We start from the raw sequence: 18,575 nt of genomic DNA, 5'->3' as shown, positions 1-18,575 counted from the left end.
TAAAAATATTTTTTATTAATAAAAATAATTATTATATAAGACCAATTTTATAAGAGTTAATCATTGATACATTACTAATATAAAGTTTTTTATACCGACAACCAATCATATCTTTTAAATTATTTTATTTTATTTTTATTTAATTAAATAAATAAATAACATAACACTATTAAAAAATATAATTAATTGTTAATGTAAAAAAATTTTACACTAATAATATATAAATTATATAGATGATTAACTTATAAATTCTTTTATATCAACATATTTCAAAGATAAATTTTTAACTTTTTTCAATATTTTAAAACATAATTAATAACTCTTAATGTGTGATGCATCCCCATCCACAATTAATGTTTTTCAAAATAAAATAAATAAAGTACAGTGCACGTGGTACTGTCGTTAAATCTTGACTGATCTACTCGTTCATTCCACAATCCCCTCTTCCACTTCCAAACTTATCCTCGCCAGCCACGTCACCTCACTCACTTCCATGGCCGAAACACCCACCATCCGCTTCGGCGTCATCGGCTGCGCCGACATCGCGCGCAAGGTCTCACGCGCCGTCGCCCTCGCCCCCAACGCCGCCCTGCACGCCGTCGGCAGCCGCTCCCTCGACAAGGCGCGCGCCTTCGCCGCCGCCAACGGCTTCCCCGCCGCGGCCAAGGTCTACGGCTCCTACGAGGCCGTCCTCCAGGACCCCGACGTCGACGCCGTCTACGTGCCGCTCCCCACCAGCCTGCACGTGCGCTGGGCCGTGCTCGCCGCGCGCAGCAAGAAGCACGTCCTGCTCGAGAAGCCCGTGGCTCTTACCGCCTCTGAGTTCGATGAGATCGTGGAGGCGTGCGAATCCAATGGGGTGCAGTTCATGGACGGTACCATGTGGATGCACCACCCGCGCACGGCTTCCATGCGGGAGTTTCTCTCCGATGCGCAGCGTTTTGGCCAGCTTAGATCGGTATTCGTCGTTTTTAAATTCGGTGTTGCGTTGTTTTTTTCAGCATTGTCGTTTCGTAATTTTTGTTACTCTTTGGAAATTTTGTTTAAGCTTAATAAATGTTACTGTCACGACATGTTTATTTTTACCCATTTTTTTTGTGCAAGTGAAATCTCCTTTCTCATGTATTTTATCTGTACTAATATATAATGGGATATCTTTTTAGTAACCTGGTTTTCGCATTCTTTTTTACCATTCTACCCTTCTATTTAAAAAAATTAGAAAAAATATTTCTTTATCAAATTTACTTTTATATATACTAATGGATATTAGATCAATATATTTTTATTATTTAATTTTTATTTTTATTTTTATTTTGTTTTTAATAATGAGATTGGCTTAATCAGGGACTGATCCAAATGCCAAACATAGGGGGCTAATTTTTTCTTCTTCTTATTTTATACTTATATATAAATATTAAATTTTAAGTAACGTAGTACATTAGTTAAAGTAATAGGCTATTGAAACCTCACAATATTTATCATTATGTCTCTAATGATTTTTTTCTCTCATAATTTTTTTCAATTAAATCCATTTTTTAACTATTTTAAATTAAAATTTATTATATATTTACTAAAAAAAATTAATTTTCCAAGGGAGTGGACCACCATATGCTTTAAATTCAAGGTAGGATGGACATGGTTTTAAATTTGAACCCAAACCTTGTTTTGGTGTTGTCATTGTAATTTCTATTAATAAAAAAAAATGTCTTTTATTCCTTCACTTTATTTTGATTTTAATTACAAAGTTGCATAGTAAAGGTCTTTTTTGTTTTTTCTTAAAGTTGGATTGGGAAGCAGTTGTTAATTGAATCTAACGGTTTTCTTTTATTTTGAATTAATATGATTATAAAATAAGCATTTTGTGGACTGACTGCGTAATTACGTCAGAGGGCGTTTTTTTTATAAGCTTCTTCAAAAGTTCTTCTAAGAAAAAACTTATAAAAAAGAAAATGAAATTAGTTAACTTATGCATTATAAGTTAATTTAGATTATGCATAAATTAATTTGTAATTTTTTTATATTAATTTTTTTATAAACTTATTTTTTACTTGTACATAAGTTAGTTTTAGTTTATAGAGAAACTTAAAATATTTTTTTCTAAAAATGTTTTGAAGAAGTTTATCCTAACAGATTTTAATTGTAAACTATCATATTCAATAAGATTGTTGATTTTTATAATAATTACAACAAAAGTCAAAAAGTCATGTATTGAGACGAGAATGATTTCTGATTAGTTTCACAGTGGAAAAATTTTCACACCAACTGTGTATGCTTGTTAAACACTTCATTCTATTCTCAAGAGGGACATCATTGGTTGATGGAATGAAACTTTTTATCATAAACATAGATACACAGGGTGCCATGTTTCAATTGTAGGTCTGTTTACCAGTCAGTTGCATTTGCTGATTCATATTGAAGATATCTGCATTTGTCTTGGATGTGTTTAATTTTTTGGACTTGAAATATCTGAAGATGTTGAACAACGTTGACATGGAGCCCTATACAGGGCTATATTGCTTCATTTCCGGTCATGTCTTTTTCAGTTGCTAGCATTAATATGATTGATTATTTTGCTGCTAGTTGTAAGATGAAGACCAGAGGAGATGATGTTTGGAATGATGGGTTTAACACGTGTTCATATGTTTTGCACTTTACTTATTTTTATAAGATAGGCGTGTTAAGATAATAATTATGATGGTGAATGGTGATGAAACTAGCATCAATTATTTCCCCTCCCCCTAAAAAAGGTGCCTCAGTGGCTATGCTTTTATCTGTTTTCATTTTTCTTTACTTGTTGTGTTCTGAATCGTTGGTGATTTTTAAATGATAAAAATGGTATGGGTATATGGGTATTGGTGTCCCTTTTCTTGATATTTTGGTTTGAATTGAATAATTTTTTCGATTCTAAGTGTATGTGTATCTTTTTTCGCTACACCCGATGATTAAAAGATTACTAACTTCTGGTCATTCTGTTTAGTATTTTCCACAAACCGACTCATAACACTGAACCCATATGAATTAGCATTCATTTTATTTATTGAAATAAAATTTATAGGTAAGACACAAGGAAAAGTACAGCAGAGAGGCTGTTTTTAAAGGATGAGTAACACAAAGAATCAAGAATCCAGAAAGACTTATCAGTCATGATGAATATTAGAAATGGCAATACTCCTGATTCCTGAACAAAACATGAGCAGAATACCTAAAAGATGCTGTAAATAAAAAATCCAATCCCATAAAACCCTTGTGCCACAAGGGTTCACAACATGCATGGTGTTCTGCTCTGATCAGATGCACTAGAGAGTTTTATATACTGCACACGGTCTAAAACATTTAGTCTCATTGTTTTTACCAAAACCCTTTGTTGTAGCATAGCATACTGTATACCTTAGAAAACTACTCACTATTATAAGGACGCCCACAGTGCTTAGCAAGAACCGCAAAGAAATTATTCTATAGGAAGCCATCTTACACTGCTAAAATAAGTGCCCCCTAGATCTAAAATTGACCAACACATAACACACATATGAGATAGTGTGGTGAGGGCCCTGTATATTTCTAACAAACAAGTCATTTGTCTTATAAGGAGCATTGGTTTGCAAATGGATGTGTCCGGAAGGAAACTTTGATTAAGATAGTGAATTAGAAACTAAATAATGCAGTTGTAAGAGGCCTTGCCTTCTTAAGGCCTTGTTTAAGAATGCTGCAGCTAAGATTCTGGTGCAAAGGATCATCAAAAGTATCTATTGGTAAAAATGTGACAAAGCTGCCATGAATTTCCCATCATCATCAGCTAAAAATGTTTTACACTTTTAGGTAAATATTATTTTAAAGCTGCTGTAAGAACCTAAAATTGTGAAACCATGTTATAATATTTAGCTAAAATTTAGGGTCCCTGTATGACTGTACCTTTCGGACTTTTTAAATAGGAATAGTTTTAGAAACTAATTTGGTCGCTATATTTTCAAAAACTTGTTCAAATGGGATCCCTTAATCTAAGTCTATTGTTAGTCTCTGGAAGGACCCAATTGGCTTTTAGTTTTGAACTATGAAGACTGATTTAAAATTTCTTGAAGAATACAAGGGTTTGCAGATTAGTTTGACCTAAAATTGTAGTGTTAGTTATAAAATTCACTTATAAGCCTTTTCTTAACAGCCTAAGTTTTGGTTTCGGTCCTCTTGCCCCCCTATAGAAAAGTTGAATTTCAGGACCAGATAAATTGGGTTTATACGTTGTCCATCTCCAGCCAAATTGACATTCATGTTAGGGGGTGTGTTGGATATAAAAGGCATTTTAAGTTTGCACATCAAGCTTTTGGGAGTTGATCTTTAAATAGATAAAGTTATAAATTGGGAAAGTTTAGAAGCATATGAGAAGATGAAGGTTTTTCTGGTTAATGTAAGTTGGTGCTTCATAGAAGGTTTTTGGCTTCAGATGCAATACTTGATTTCGTATTTAGTCTTCTTATTTGTTTCATCCGATGATTTGAATTTTGAACCCCTTAAGGTAATAGTAATTAGATTTTTGGCTTGCGTTTCACAATGCTTGTAAGTTTTGGCTTAGTTTTGATTTCATTGATTAAATCTCATCTTGACTTTTATCGCTTTGTTGAGAGTGATCAAGATATCGTAATTTGTTGAAATATAATAAAAGGCACAAGTAGAGTTTTGTATTTTCTCATTGTCTTCTAAATGCTGCTTCATTTTTAGCTGCTTCCTATTCAGTATTCAATGGTACATCATCATTGACATATTTGTTGAAATCACATGGCCTTTTGGGCCATAATATCTTTGCCCCAAGTACAAGATGCAAAGTTAGGTTCATGCTCAAGGAAATAAAAATTGTTCAGTTGAATGTAAAATCTGTATTGTTTATTTGTTACCGTATATGAGATTTGGGTATTAAATATTACCCAGATTCAAAATTAAGAGTCAATAACATAGAGCGACATACAAGTGATGTCTCTCGCAACCATGAAATGTTTTCAGCAAGTTTAAAAATTTCAGGAATAGAAATGTGTAAATGACTTCCGATTTATTTTTAATTTTCATATTTGATACCTATCTTACCTCATATTTGATACCTTCTCTGTCTTGCTTCTTCATCTAAATAAATTTGATTTGCTTCCTTATTCTGGTTTCTCTAATTGTTTTACTTTCTTTATTGACAATCGAATTTTAAGGATTTCTTTTCTGTATTTTTCTTGGCAAGTTTTGTGACAGTTAATTTAATCTCAGTCCTGTAAATAAATAAGGGACTTTAAATAATGTGACCGTCCACTATTCTCCACATTTTTGCTGATGTGTGCATGTAATAATGCATATTGTTTGGACATTAAATAGCAGATGTTGAATGACAAAACAAGTTAAAAGACATTCCTTACAGGCTTAGACTCTTGGCCATGTTAGAATATTGGGGAAGGGGTAAGCTGTATTATGCATTGATATTCTACCTTGATACATCATTTCATTTTGACTTGCACAGATTCACACCCATTTTACATTTGCTGCTGATGCCGATTTCCTCGAGAATGACATTCGTGTGAAGCCAGATCTTGATGCTCTTGGTTCTCTAGGCGATGAAGGGTGGTATTGTGTTAGGGCAATACTGTGGGCTGCCAACTATGAACTACCGAAAACTGTAACTGCCTCACGCAATCCGGAGCTTAATCAAGCTGGGGTGATACTGTCATGTGGGGCTTCTTTACAGTGGGAAGATGGGAAAGTAGCAACTTTCCATTGCTCCTTCTTGACAAACTTGACAATGGATATAACTGCTGTTGGAACTAAAGGAACACTGCATGTACATGACTTCATTATCCCTTATGAGGAGAAGGAAGCATCATTTTATGCAGCCACAGAATCAGGCTTTGATGACCTTGTGACGAAGTGGAGTTCACAGCCTAGCAAGCATGTAATAAAAACTGATATCCCTCAGGAGGCTCGTATGGTGAGTGAGTTTGCCCGTTTGGTGGCTGATATCAAATTCAAAAACTCAAAACCTGAGAAGAAGTGGCCAACAATTAGTAGGAAAACTCAACTGGTGTTGGATGCTGTGCAGGCTTCAATTGAGAGGGGTTTTGAGCCTGTTCAGATTCAGGAGTGAGGTGTATCCATTGTTTCTGGGGCTTGCTGAAGTGAACTTGAGGTCTATGTTCCCTTGGTGCATCACAAAAATCTTTTTTTTTTGTTTTTTTTTTTGGCATCTTTAGCAGTTCATTGCTGACCTTTCGTAGAGGGAATGCAGGGTCTGTAGACTAATACATAATGAACTTCTTTTATGAGCTTTAACTTCAAGGATGGTGACGGGGAATGAACTGAATGATTATGTCTATGTTTGGTTTATAAATCAACAGGAAAAAAAATCATATTCAACGTCAAAGCAACAAAATATTGCTTTTTATTTTCTAGTTGGGAATGTTTGAAATCCTGTTTGTAATGAAGCAAACATGTTCCCGAACATACACTTCGAATAGTTCAAGCAGCTTCATTACCTGTTTTCATCAGTGATGATAGGAGTGTTCATCAATTGATTCAATTCATTTTAGTTAGTTTATATTTTTACTGATTAGCTTATAAGCTTGAGTAAGGTTCTTTGGCAATAACAACTTACAAATAAGCTAGAAATTTATTAAATTAGCTGATAGCTTAAAATTACAAGTTACTCCTTATAAGTTAATTGAATATGTAGAAAATAATGTAATGAAATAGAAGTATTTGGTAAAATTAATTGTTATATAATTTTTGTATAAATTATAGTCTTGTTTTGTAAAATGATACTAAAGGATAATTTTTCTGTAAATTATATGTTTGTTGGTAAAGAAAAATATAATTACTTGTTTTTTATTTATTTATTTATTTATTTTTTTTTTAAGAAACAAATGATAATGTAATATATGTTAACTGTTTCCTAGAAAAAGGACTCAAGGTAGTATTATGCATTATAGGTTTAAATTTTTTTATATTGTTTTTATTAATATTTTAAAGATATTATGTTGTATTAAAAAAATAAAATAAATAGTGCAATAATTAAAATAAACAATACTATATGAAAATGATAACTCCAAATATTAAAAAGAGGATAGTATTATTAGAAAAATACGAGTAATATATTTTTTTTATCTATTTTTTTTATAAATATTATTAGTTGGAATTCGTTAGAAGTTATAAAATTGTGTGTTCTACTTTTCTACTGAATTTTTATTTATTTATAATTTTAATAAATTTTAATTAATAAAAAAGTGTCTTAAATAATATTTTGATAGTAATTTTTTTTTTAAAATAATAAAAGGTGAGATAGAAGAGAGAACTTGATATTTGAAAAAGAAGTGATGGTAACATAGCTATTTAGGGAAAAGATTAAAATGAAAATATATCAAAATCATAAGGATAAGAATGAAAGTATAAAAGATAAAATATTATGAAATAAATTATTTGAGTAATAAATAGTAGTAACATTATTGTGTGAGAGACTTTTTATATTGGATGATTTGGACATTTTATGTTAGTTCTAGACACGACATAGATCCTAATAACATAGAATGTTCACATATTCTATGATAGGTCAACATGCAACATAAAAATTCACTTTTTATAGTGAGTGATTAACGACTGTTATCATATGAATACTTATTAAGTCAAAAGACAGTCTTGGATCCCTTGAGCTTAGAGTTTTAATACTAATAAACAAAAACATTTTTATAAAGAGAAAATGTCCTAAAAAACATCTTAAAAAAATATCTTTGAAAACACTTATCAAACAAAGTGTAAGACGTTGACCGTTTGTAAAATGTTATAAATGTGACAAAACATATAATTTATTTCATATATATTAAATATTTATTATTTATTGAGACTAACAACAAAAGCTTCTTGCATGTTTCATTCCTTAAAAGATCAAACTATAAAATTATCTTGGAACTCACAAATCTGTTAAATATAATAAGATCATACTTTTCATTAGGACCAAGGACAAAGATCCCTAAAATTATGGAGAAAAACAGATAAAGTCACTGTTGTTGTTGCACTACGTTGACATTACTTCTACAAGCTCCATTTGGTATCAAATAAGAGGTATCACTTGGTGAAATGCATGTGCTACTCATATTAAATGAGTTGAATGGTTTACCTGCCATCACAAGGAAAAACGATGAAGATATACGAAACAAACTTTATGAGTTGGACTCTAATTTTTGTAATGGTCATCTTCTATAAGCAACTATATCAAAAGATTCAAAGTTCAAGAAAAAAAGAGACACACATACATGATATGCATAATAGAGAGAACAAACATATAGATACATTTTGTACAGAAACATACTCTCTGTAAATCTATTCTTTCTTGTAAATACTCATTGCTCTGTACTGGCTATATAATGTATAAGTGAGACAAAAACAACTTGTGTAACCTTCACAACCATTGTTATAAGGTCAAGCCTAGAGAGATTATCACAACATATTGATATCACACATCAATTCCTTAGGCATCGCTATTACAAAACAACTTAAGCTGTTAACAATCAACTTCCATATTCACTTATTCACAATTATTCTCTTCTATAATTTATCTTTCCTAAACATTGACATAAGTACCTTAACTCATTCATAAGATCACGCAATTAAAGGTAAAGTCATTCATCATCACCACTCACAACTATATTTTCATAACTTAATCTTCTATGGCCTGGTGTGGTCCAAGCACATTATCTAGAGATTTATACATTCTATCAAGTTGATATTAAGTCTGTTAGAAAGCTAAAATAATTATCTACAACTTCTATGTTCTTAAGAGTTATTTTTTCCATCTACTATTTTTAAAAATTACATAATAGCAATGTTTTAACCTAAATTTGACAATTTGACATTTGCTCATTAATTTGATCATAACTTAAGTTCTAGATGCTTTTTTTGAGTGATTTCAACGGAATTGGAAAACTAACATATAGGACAACAATTCAAATGAAGATCATAAAATCTAATTCTAACATTATCATGCCCAGCACGAAGAGGACAAAACCCTCTCTACACACCTACACCTTGTGTGGATGTGGTCACGACAAACCCTAAACTACATAAGAACAATGTCACATGGTGCCCGACGAGTCCCATTTAACACCTAACACCATAGGAAAAAACAATACTATGTATAAGAATGCCATGCACCATAAATTTGTGCCCGACACCACACTAGTTCATGAGAAACTTGTAGAATGTGCAAAAATTGCATATTACAAAACTAAAACCCCAAATCTTAAAACCAATCAATAAAAATCACGATTAAAGCATAATACTACTCTACTATACCATCAATTTCATATATTCCCACATACTCATCTCAATCATATCATATAAACCCAAAAAGTTCATTCCCTAGAGTTCCCACAAGAACCCATGGGCAATCCAAGATCCACAAGATTAATAATTACATAAAACTAAATGTACATACCAATCAAAAACACCAATTAGAATACCAAAGAACTACATAGAGCATAGAATTACAAGTTATTATTAGAAATTGGGATTGCTCCTTCAGACAATGCATACAACAAAGAAAGATTGGAGGGCAATCTCACTACCTAACATATATCTTAGGTCCAAAGCAAGACTACTCACTTCCTTTTTATCTCAATAAGCACTAGACAAAGGATGCAGAACTTTAGGATGATCTCTAGATGTCTTTGGTTCTCCAAGTTCTTCAGAGAGCATAAAAGCTTTAAGAAAGAAATGAGAAGCTTAAAAGGAAATTGATGCTAACCCCTCATAAAAACTCTAACCTATATTTAACCCATTAGTTAATAAGATAAACCACAATCATACTTCCTTCTCTTTAATTAATCAAAACATAATGATATATAAAATAATAATATTTTTGCAACACAATTATAAAAAAAAAATAAAATACATAAAACAATTATAATAAAAATACATTTTTTTCTCCAAATACTTATTATCACAAAATATCATAAAAATACATATTTTCCTAATAATATTATACAAAATAATTTCACAAGAATTTATTATTTAATTTAAAATGCTAAATTATTTTTAAATTCTTTGAATTATTTTCTAAAATTCATTTAATTAATTAAAACATGCTTTTCATAATTTTAGAAAATTTAGAGTGTTACAAAGATTAATTGGCTTGACATAAGTGGTAGTGACTTATGTCCATTAATCAAGATGTTCAAGGTTCGAATCTTAATCTTAATCTTAGGTATGGAATAAACTATGTCAGGAGGGGAATATCCACCTTGTGTGCACTCGTAGTCCTTAATAGAGATTAGTCACTGAGTATGGAATGAACTATGTTGGGAGGAAAATACCTACCTAGTGTGCGCTCACGGTCCTTAGTGGAGATTAACCACTACTTTTGATGGTGAATACTTTGTACCAATACCATGGTTACCCAAAAACAAAATCTCACCAAATCATTCAACATCATCAAAACAAAAACAACCAATCATACTAATAAATTAAACACAACAAGTTAATGAGAAAATGGAGAATGCAATGAACCTAAGATGAGACGCCTAAACCAAAAGAAGACATTGGGAGGAACTATTGGGTTTTTGCCTCCCTTCCTATGTGGAGAATAGACCCAAATTTATAAACCCATTATGTCTCACTTAACCAAGTGGAGATGGATTCAATTAGGATTGAGAGAGTGACTAATCATTGAGAGAAAACAAAAAAGAAATATAAAGAAGAGAAAAGAAAAAGTTTTGTCATTCAATTCATACCCCAAGCAATAATTTTTAATTTGTAACTGGAGATTCGTTCATTGTTGAATCACGTTTATTTTCTTACGGTCGGTTTGTAGGATGTGTTTCTTTGTTTTCAATGGTTGAGTTGTCAAAATGAGGCTTGGAGTGGGCAAAATGAGTCTCACAGTAATCGCTCTATTTTTTTTTGGGATTTTTCGTCTTCTTATTTCTCATTTTTAAGCAATTGTGTTTGGTTTGTTTTGGGCGATTGTAAGCACTATATGTTCAGTTCATTGGAGACTCTCTTGTACCTTTTGTTGATCATAGTAAAATTTTTCTTTGGTCTGAATGACTTGTGGATTTTACCCTTACATTAAGAGGTTTTCCACGTTAGAATTCTTTGTGACTCATGTGTTTAAGTTACCTATTTTTTCTCTATTTTATTGGTGCTCATCATTGATTCTTGTAAGTAGGATGATTTAATTTATGTTGTGTTATTACTCTTTTATTGAATTGTTATTGTAAAACTCAGAGAAATTGAGGTAAAAAATTGCGTGTTCTCCTCTAGGGAATTTTCTATTAAATAATATGATTCCAAATTGATTTCTAGCCAGAAATTTGCTAAAAAAATGCTAACCTACCGTTGGACTAACTAATTAAGAATATAATTATATAATTATAACTGTACAACCATGTAAGATATGTTGTTTTAAAGGGCCAACAAATTAACGAAAATAATGTCAAATAATCTACCATCAATTCTATTGATAGTTATAGTGTTGAACTTTCTCCCATTAGGGACGAGAATGTCATCAGTGAGGGTCACAAAATGTTTCTTTCTATGTCGAGTAAGTCAATACCCGTCATAAAATATTTCTTTCTATATATGTTGGATAATTCAACACCTGTCACAAAAAGATTAGAGTCAAAGCCTGACTAACATTTTTTATGACAGATGTTGACTTATATGACATAAAAAGAACATTCTATGATGGATAAGTCAACATCAATCATAGAAAATTTTGATATAATTAAAAGTATGCCACAACACCATTTTCTATGTAGTGTGGATATCACTTGATATGAAGTGTCCATTAGTAAATGATATTTTTGCACTAGTATAAGATAAAAAAAGAATATAAGTATTAAAATAAATCACTTAAGGATAATCGTAAATTTTCTTATAAACAAAAGTCTTGGGAATTTCGACTTTCAGTTGATTGATTTTCTTAGTAATATACTTGTGGATCTTTTTCATTTTGTTACGAAACTACCAGTACAATTTCTTGTGTTGTTAAATTTTGTCACATAAGAAAATCCACCTTCCAAGTTCAACTAGTTTGATTTTGACAAATCTTGGGTTGTCAATGTGTACCAACAACTTGGTTAGTAGACCTTCTGTTATTAATTATCACCTGATTTGTTTAGACCACTGTTTGTATTGAGTTAATTATTAAAGCAGTGATGGCTAAGTTTGAAATGATGATCATTACTTGACCTGAGACATGTAATTTTATTAGAAATAGAAACACGGAATAGGATTGTTGTTGAATTTAATGTGAAAGGTTACAAAGAAGTAGAATGCAATAAATTCCTGTGCTGTTAGATTTAAAATGAAATTTGATGTCAAAATAGTAAGAATTAGTTGAGTAAGGAAAATGTGTTATGGCACTTGTATTGTACAGAATTCAATTATCGGTGTTCAGTGGTTCACACGATCATCTTTTGAAGCTATACTTAATTCCAACTACTTTCACGATTTTACAATAGATAACAAGTGGAAACAGCATTGATATCGTTTCTTCTTTTGTGGTGCAAGTATGCATATGATAAAGATAAACATGCACTAATCAATTAATGATCAATGAGTACCTTTTCTATGTTAGTATATAGAAAACGACGTACAAAACCTAAGAACATGTGGGGGAAGTACGTTGTTGAATGTACATGGACCACAAGGACACGACAACTCACGTGATTAAAATGTAGTGTTTTGCCTCCATAAAAATTAAAATTTCATAACTCTCACTACCAAATTTACTAATTAAATCTCTCAAAAAAAATTTACTAATTAAATCACTACGTCATTTACTTTATAAATTATAATATAAAGACCATAATATAATATATATATATATATATATATATATATATATATCATTACTGCATGATTTTAAATTTAGTTTAAAACTAATAAATAATTAATATTTTAGTATGTAAATTATACATGACAAATATTTATTTTATAACTATAATTTATAATAAATAATTTTCATAGTAATATAACTATATAAGGTTATTTTTAATTATTAATAATTTTTAGAAGATATTGAAATCCTATATAAAAAAAAAGATAAATGAAAAGGGATATAAAATGGATATTCTTTCTAAAAAATTCTCTCATTAAAAAGATAAATTGTATATTATTTTATTAATATATTCACTACTACAAAAAAGATCTTTAACAACATTTACATAAGGTCTTTAACAACACTTCTGTGAGCTGTCAATGCCTATGCTATTAAAGGGGGTCTACCTTTAACAATACACTAAAAGTGCTATTATAAGACATAAAATCATAAATAGATAACGTTTGTAATAAATAAGTGCTATTGTATGACCCTTTTAAACAACACTTACTTTACAAAAGTGTAATCCCTTGTTGGTTAGAACTCTTCATTGGTCAGAATTCTTCATTGGTCAGAACCCTCCATGAGTAGCCCTTTCTGAAATATTCATCTGCTTTTAGGATTAATGATGATCCCACAAATCAACACAAGACATTTTAGCATGTTTTGTCCCACTTACATATTTTTTTGGAAAACTTCCTAGAAGGTCATCCATCCCTAAATTACTCCAAATCAAGCATGTTTAACTGTGAAATTCTTATGAGATAAACTGTCAAAAAGTAGATGGATTTTGTTGATATAGGTAGCTTTTAAGTCAACCTCAACTATGCAAATCTCATACTTGTACAATCTCTAGATAAATATTTCTAATTTAATTCTTTCTAATATATTTATCTTATTTATTATATTTTTGTATTTGAAAAAATATATTAATATATAACTAATTATATTTATGAAATATTTAATTTATCTATAAATATATTAATAATAATATTGATATTAAGTTATGGATAACATATGCCTATAACAATAATAATACGCATAAATTTTATTTATTTAGTAATGAGAATTATATATCATTTGACATGAATGAAATTATAATATATGTAATATAAATATGTCAACAATTGAATAATTTTAAAATATTATATATATATATATATAATGATTTTTAAATTATTCGAATTTTAATGGAAGTTGGAGACTTAAATCTTACAATTGCAATATTTGATGGATTAAAATTTTTGATTAAAATTTAGGAAACCAAATCATACAACTACAATACATGAAGAACTAAAATTGCTCAATGAAAATTTTGGTCATTAAAATCGAATAATCACCATATTTAAGGGAACAAAAATGTAATTAAACCTTTTTGAAAATTGGACATTGCTTATTATTAAAAATAATATAAAAGACTCATACTATATCACCACTTTTTATTGATGTTTATTATTAATTTTAAAAAAAGGTGGACAACATGTTATTAAAAGTATTATCAAATATTAGTTTTATAACACCACTTTTCATTGAAGGTCCTACATATTATTATTTTAAGAAAGTGGATATCAGTTGCTTTTAAAAGTGCTATCAAAGACTCATTTTATAACACCAATTTTCATTGAAGGTACTATCTATTATTATTTTTAAAAAGTAGACAACACTTATTTTAAAAAGTGCTATCAAAGACTCTATTATTATTTTTAAAAAGTGGACAACACTTATTTTTAAAAGTGCCATGAAAGACTCATTTTATAACACCAATTTTTTTTTATTGAAGGTGCTGTCTATTATTATTTTAAATAAGTGGACCACTTATTTTAAAAAGTGTTATCAAAGACTCATTTTTTAACGTCACTTTTTATTGAAGGTATTGTCTATTATTATTTTTAAAAAGTGGATAATACTTATTTTTAAAAGTGCTATCAAAGACTCATTCTATAATACCATTTTTTATTGAAGGTATTGTCTATTACTATTTAAAAAAAAAGGACAACACTTATTTTAAAAAGTGTTATCAAAGACTCATTCTATAACACCACTTTTTATTGAAGGTACTGTCTATTATTATTTTTAAAAAGTGAAAAAAACTTATTTTTAAAATTGTTATCAAAGACCTATTCTATAACACCACTTCTTTATTGAAATGTTGTTAAATATAGTACAAACCATAATAAGAAATTACATGTCCTTTACCCTAGATGGATCACTGCTATACCTCCATTAGAAATTACATGTCCTAAGAAACTCACCTCATCTAATCTAAAAGTCACACTTAGACAACTTGACATACAACTGTCTCTCCCTAAGAGTCTGAAGTACTACCTTTAAGTGTTCCTCATGCTGCTTTCTAGTCTTTGCATAAACTAGTATGTCATCTATGAAGACAACTACAAATTTATCCAAGTAAGGATGAAAAATACGATTCATATAATCCATAGAAATTGCTGGAGCATTTGTTGCACCAAAAGGAATTACTAGATACTCATAATGTCCATACCAAGTCCTATAAGGTGTAGTAGAAATAGGTCTTATTCCTGGTATTAACTTTATGGAAAACTCTACCTCTCTTTTAGGTGGTAAGTTAGACATATCATCAGAGAAGACATCAGCAAAGTCACATACTACAAGTAGCTCATTCACTAAAACATTACTCTCAGAATTTAAAGAAGCTAACAACATGTAAACTTGGGCATCCCGTTGCAAAGATACCTTAAGTTGGCAGTCAAATAATCCTTACTCACCTTCTCAACAGATTTACCAAAACAAATAGGTTTATCAGGACAATTAAGAAGAACATGATTGAAAGATAACCAGTCCATACCCTACATCTAGCTGACTTAAAGGAAAATAGATTAAGTCAACTATGAAATTTCTACCATCACTATGCAAAAGACACTTTAAACAGACATCATAAGTAGAAACTGACCCACTAGTTGGCATCTCCACAATTAACACGAGTGCCCTTAGCTATCATCCTCTACAAGGCACCTTACCACCAAATTCCATCCTCCCCAAAAAGCATGAAGGCGACCAAAGTCACCTTTTGCACCAAAGGACATCCCAAAGCTTGGAATATCTTTTTAACCTCGAAAATCCAGTCAGCAGCTCCGTCAGCATTAAAGCCCCCACAGAAGCTTGGTAGATTCTTTTGTTGGAATCTCTCCAACCAATCTATCCCTGACCATTGATTCATAGTACCAAGAGCCTGAGCCATCACTTGCAAAGCATCAACGATTGCATGATCATTTCTACCCCCAGCCATCACTCTTCTAGTTCATAGAAAAGTAAAACAATTATACAACAATTAATGAAACAATCAACATAGTCATATACCACACTATACAAACAACATGCTTAATCAACAATCCATTCCATCAATCATCTATTAAACAAGTATAGTGGACTCATAACTCATGGCCGGTTGGATCAACTTGTTCTGATACCACTAAATGTGACACCCTTACTACCCCAATACATGTATTGTAATAATGTAAATAAATAAAGAAATAATTTTTTCGACATTGGTAAAAAGGTCCACATAAAACCTTCATAATGTTCTTCAATATCCAAAATAATTGAAAATAAAACTTGGAAAATAAAACCTACGAGTTTACAAATTGTTTTCAAAAGAATAAGTACAACTCCGAATACATATAAAAATCCATGTCTTAGAAATCCTCTGCCCTGATGTCACAATATCAAAGCACACCCATAACTCAACTATTGGCATTCTGGATGTCACTCATAGTCGGATCTTCCTCACCTAAAATATCCATAAATTGTATGGTGACAAAAGAAAACATTTATATGTAAAGAACACAAGGAAACGCCACAACATAATTTCCATTACAACTCATTATACAATTACAATTTCCATCAGCTTCATACATGTCAAGTTCTACCAATAGAAAGTTAACATTTCATCATTAAATCTCAATCATACATATACACCACCATCACACAATCAACACTATGTCATGCTCATGCCACCCCTTTAGTAGTTCATGCTCAAGGTCGTGCCACGCCAACATATGTACTCATTGCCAAACGCATCATACAACCAACACTATGTCATGCTCACGCCATCCCTATAGCAGCTCATTCTCAGGGTCGTGCCACACCGACATACGTGCTAATTCTCACACACGTCCCACACTATGTCATGCTCACGCCACGCCTATAGCATCTCATTTGTGCCAAGGCATCACACCTCAGTCCACAACTCAATTTCCACATTACACACACAATCAACATTTCCACTCAAAATAATAAGTCATACGTAGAACTTACATTACATCCTCGTACACACCAATGTCATTACCAAGCATGCATATTAATCAAGCACCAATTTACATCATATATCATCCATATATGAACCAACTCTACAACCTAGTATCATAATACTTTAAACAACTTTTCAATCCACGTGATAACACCTTAGAACATCAAAACAACATATGTCTCCCTTTGACAACTGTCAAATAAAATAACACACAGAGAGTTATACTCATCCAAATAAGCTCAAACCTATCTCAAAAGAAACATAAGAGGATAATATACAATTATTATGAAAACATGCAATTCTAAAAAATCATCTACTTAGCCAAAAATGTCAAAAACCGCAACATATATAATCAATGCTGATAGCTTGACCCCTATTCACAAAAATAGCCATAACCGGAGTTCTAGACTTCCTTTTTAGATGATTCCAACACCATTGGAAAGCTAACATACAAGGCTACAACTCTTATGAAGATAACAAATTCTAATTCGGAAAGAAATAAACTGCTAAGCGCCTTCCGAAGCGTTGAGTGTTTTACCTCCATGATTTCTCCTCTGCCTCACGGCTCCCAAAGGGCTCAGCCCTTTCAAAAGCACTCAGTCATTTCCAACGACTCATGTGACACCCTCTACTTCGCATACCATAAGACTTAAATAATAAAATTTTAAGAACATAATCTTTCATAATTAAAATATCAAACGTGTTCAGATAGAGAGTACCATATCCATAACTTAAACAAATAACAAAATTTGCGAAAATTACAACGAAATAATGCTAAGGTTTCCAAAATAATAAGAACAACATCCTAATCTAATCCTATCTATGCCACGATGTCACATGTCCTATCAGAGCAAAGCCCAAAATTGAAGCCTAAGCTTCATCACCAACATCCTCAAAAAATTCAACATGCGACCCCTATAATCCATCTCCACAACTGCAGATTTCAGAGAATGTATCAATAATAAGTTTTTAATTCATTCAATAGTTCAATGATTCAACCAAAATCTAATGTTCTAGCTTCCCTTACGAACCCTAATTCACAGGCACAATTCCAATGATTCAATCTCTCTCCAAAAACATCAATTTTAACAATTCTTCACATATTCATAATCATAAACACATACAGAATCTCATAATACCAATAATTCTCCAAACATAAACAATTATAAAATTATTAAAAATTCCAAGGGAACTCTTCTCCACCCATTTCCCTATGTGACTCTATACATAAATCTCCCTTTTTCTGCCGTACTTGATGATGCAAATTTGATAGTCTTGGTGACATCCGAGGCTGTTCCTGAGTTTTCCTCCTCAGAGCTTCGATATATTCTCTCTTCTCCTCCTTAGATCTTCTGTATATGAATTCAATCAACCTTAAATCAGCACAAATGTAACTAAAATGTGGATTTAAATCTAGATCTATTAAATTTTATAAAAACATGAAATACAATCGTGATC

General features: G+C 31.1%; 1 protein-coding gene across 1 annotated transcript; it reads left to right on the top strand.

Annotated features, from left to right (window-relative positions):
- The first annotated feature begins 410 nt into the window (after positions 1-410).
- Positions 411-6,334, top strand: LOC109806228 (putative oxidoreductase At4g09670). Its single transcript, XM_083076571.1, has 2 exons — positions 411-958; positions 5,486-6,334. Exons 1-2 carry the CDS (start codon positions 494-496, stop codon positions 6,104-6,106), a joined length of 1,086 nt encoding a protein of 361 aa, XP_082932697.1. The 5' UTR covers positions 411-493; the 3' UTR covers positions 6,107-6,334.
- Positions 6,335-18,575: the final 12,241 nt, after the last annotated feature.

The sequence above is a fragment of the Cajanus cajan genome, chromosome 1 (assembly GCF_000230855.2).
Source record: "Cajanus cajan strain Asha chromosome 1, NIPB_CcT2T_4, whole genome shotgun sequence".
NCBI lineage: Eukaryota > Viridiplantae > Streptophyta > Magnoliopsida > Fabales > Fabaceae > Cajanus > Cajanus cajan.
Note: the sequence above shows the minus strand (reverse complement) of the source record. Positions and strands in the feature narration are given on the sequence as shown.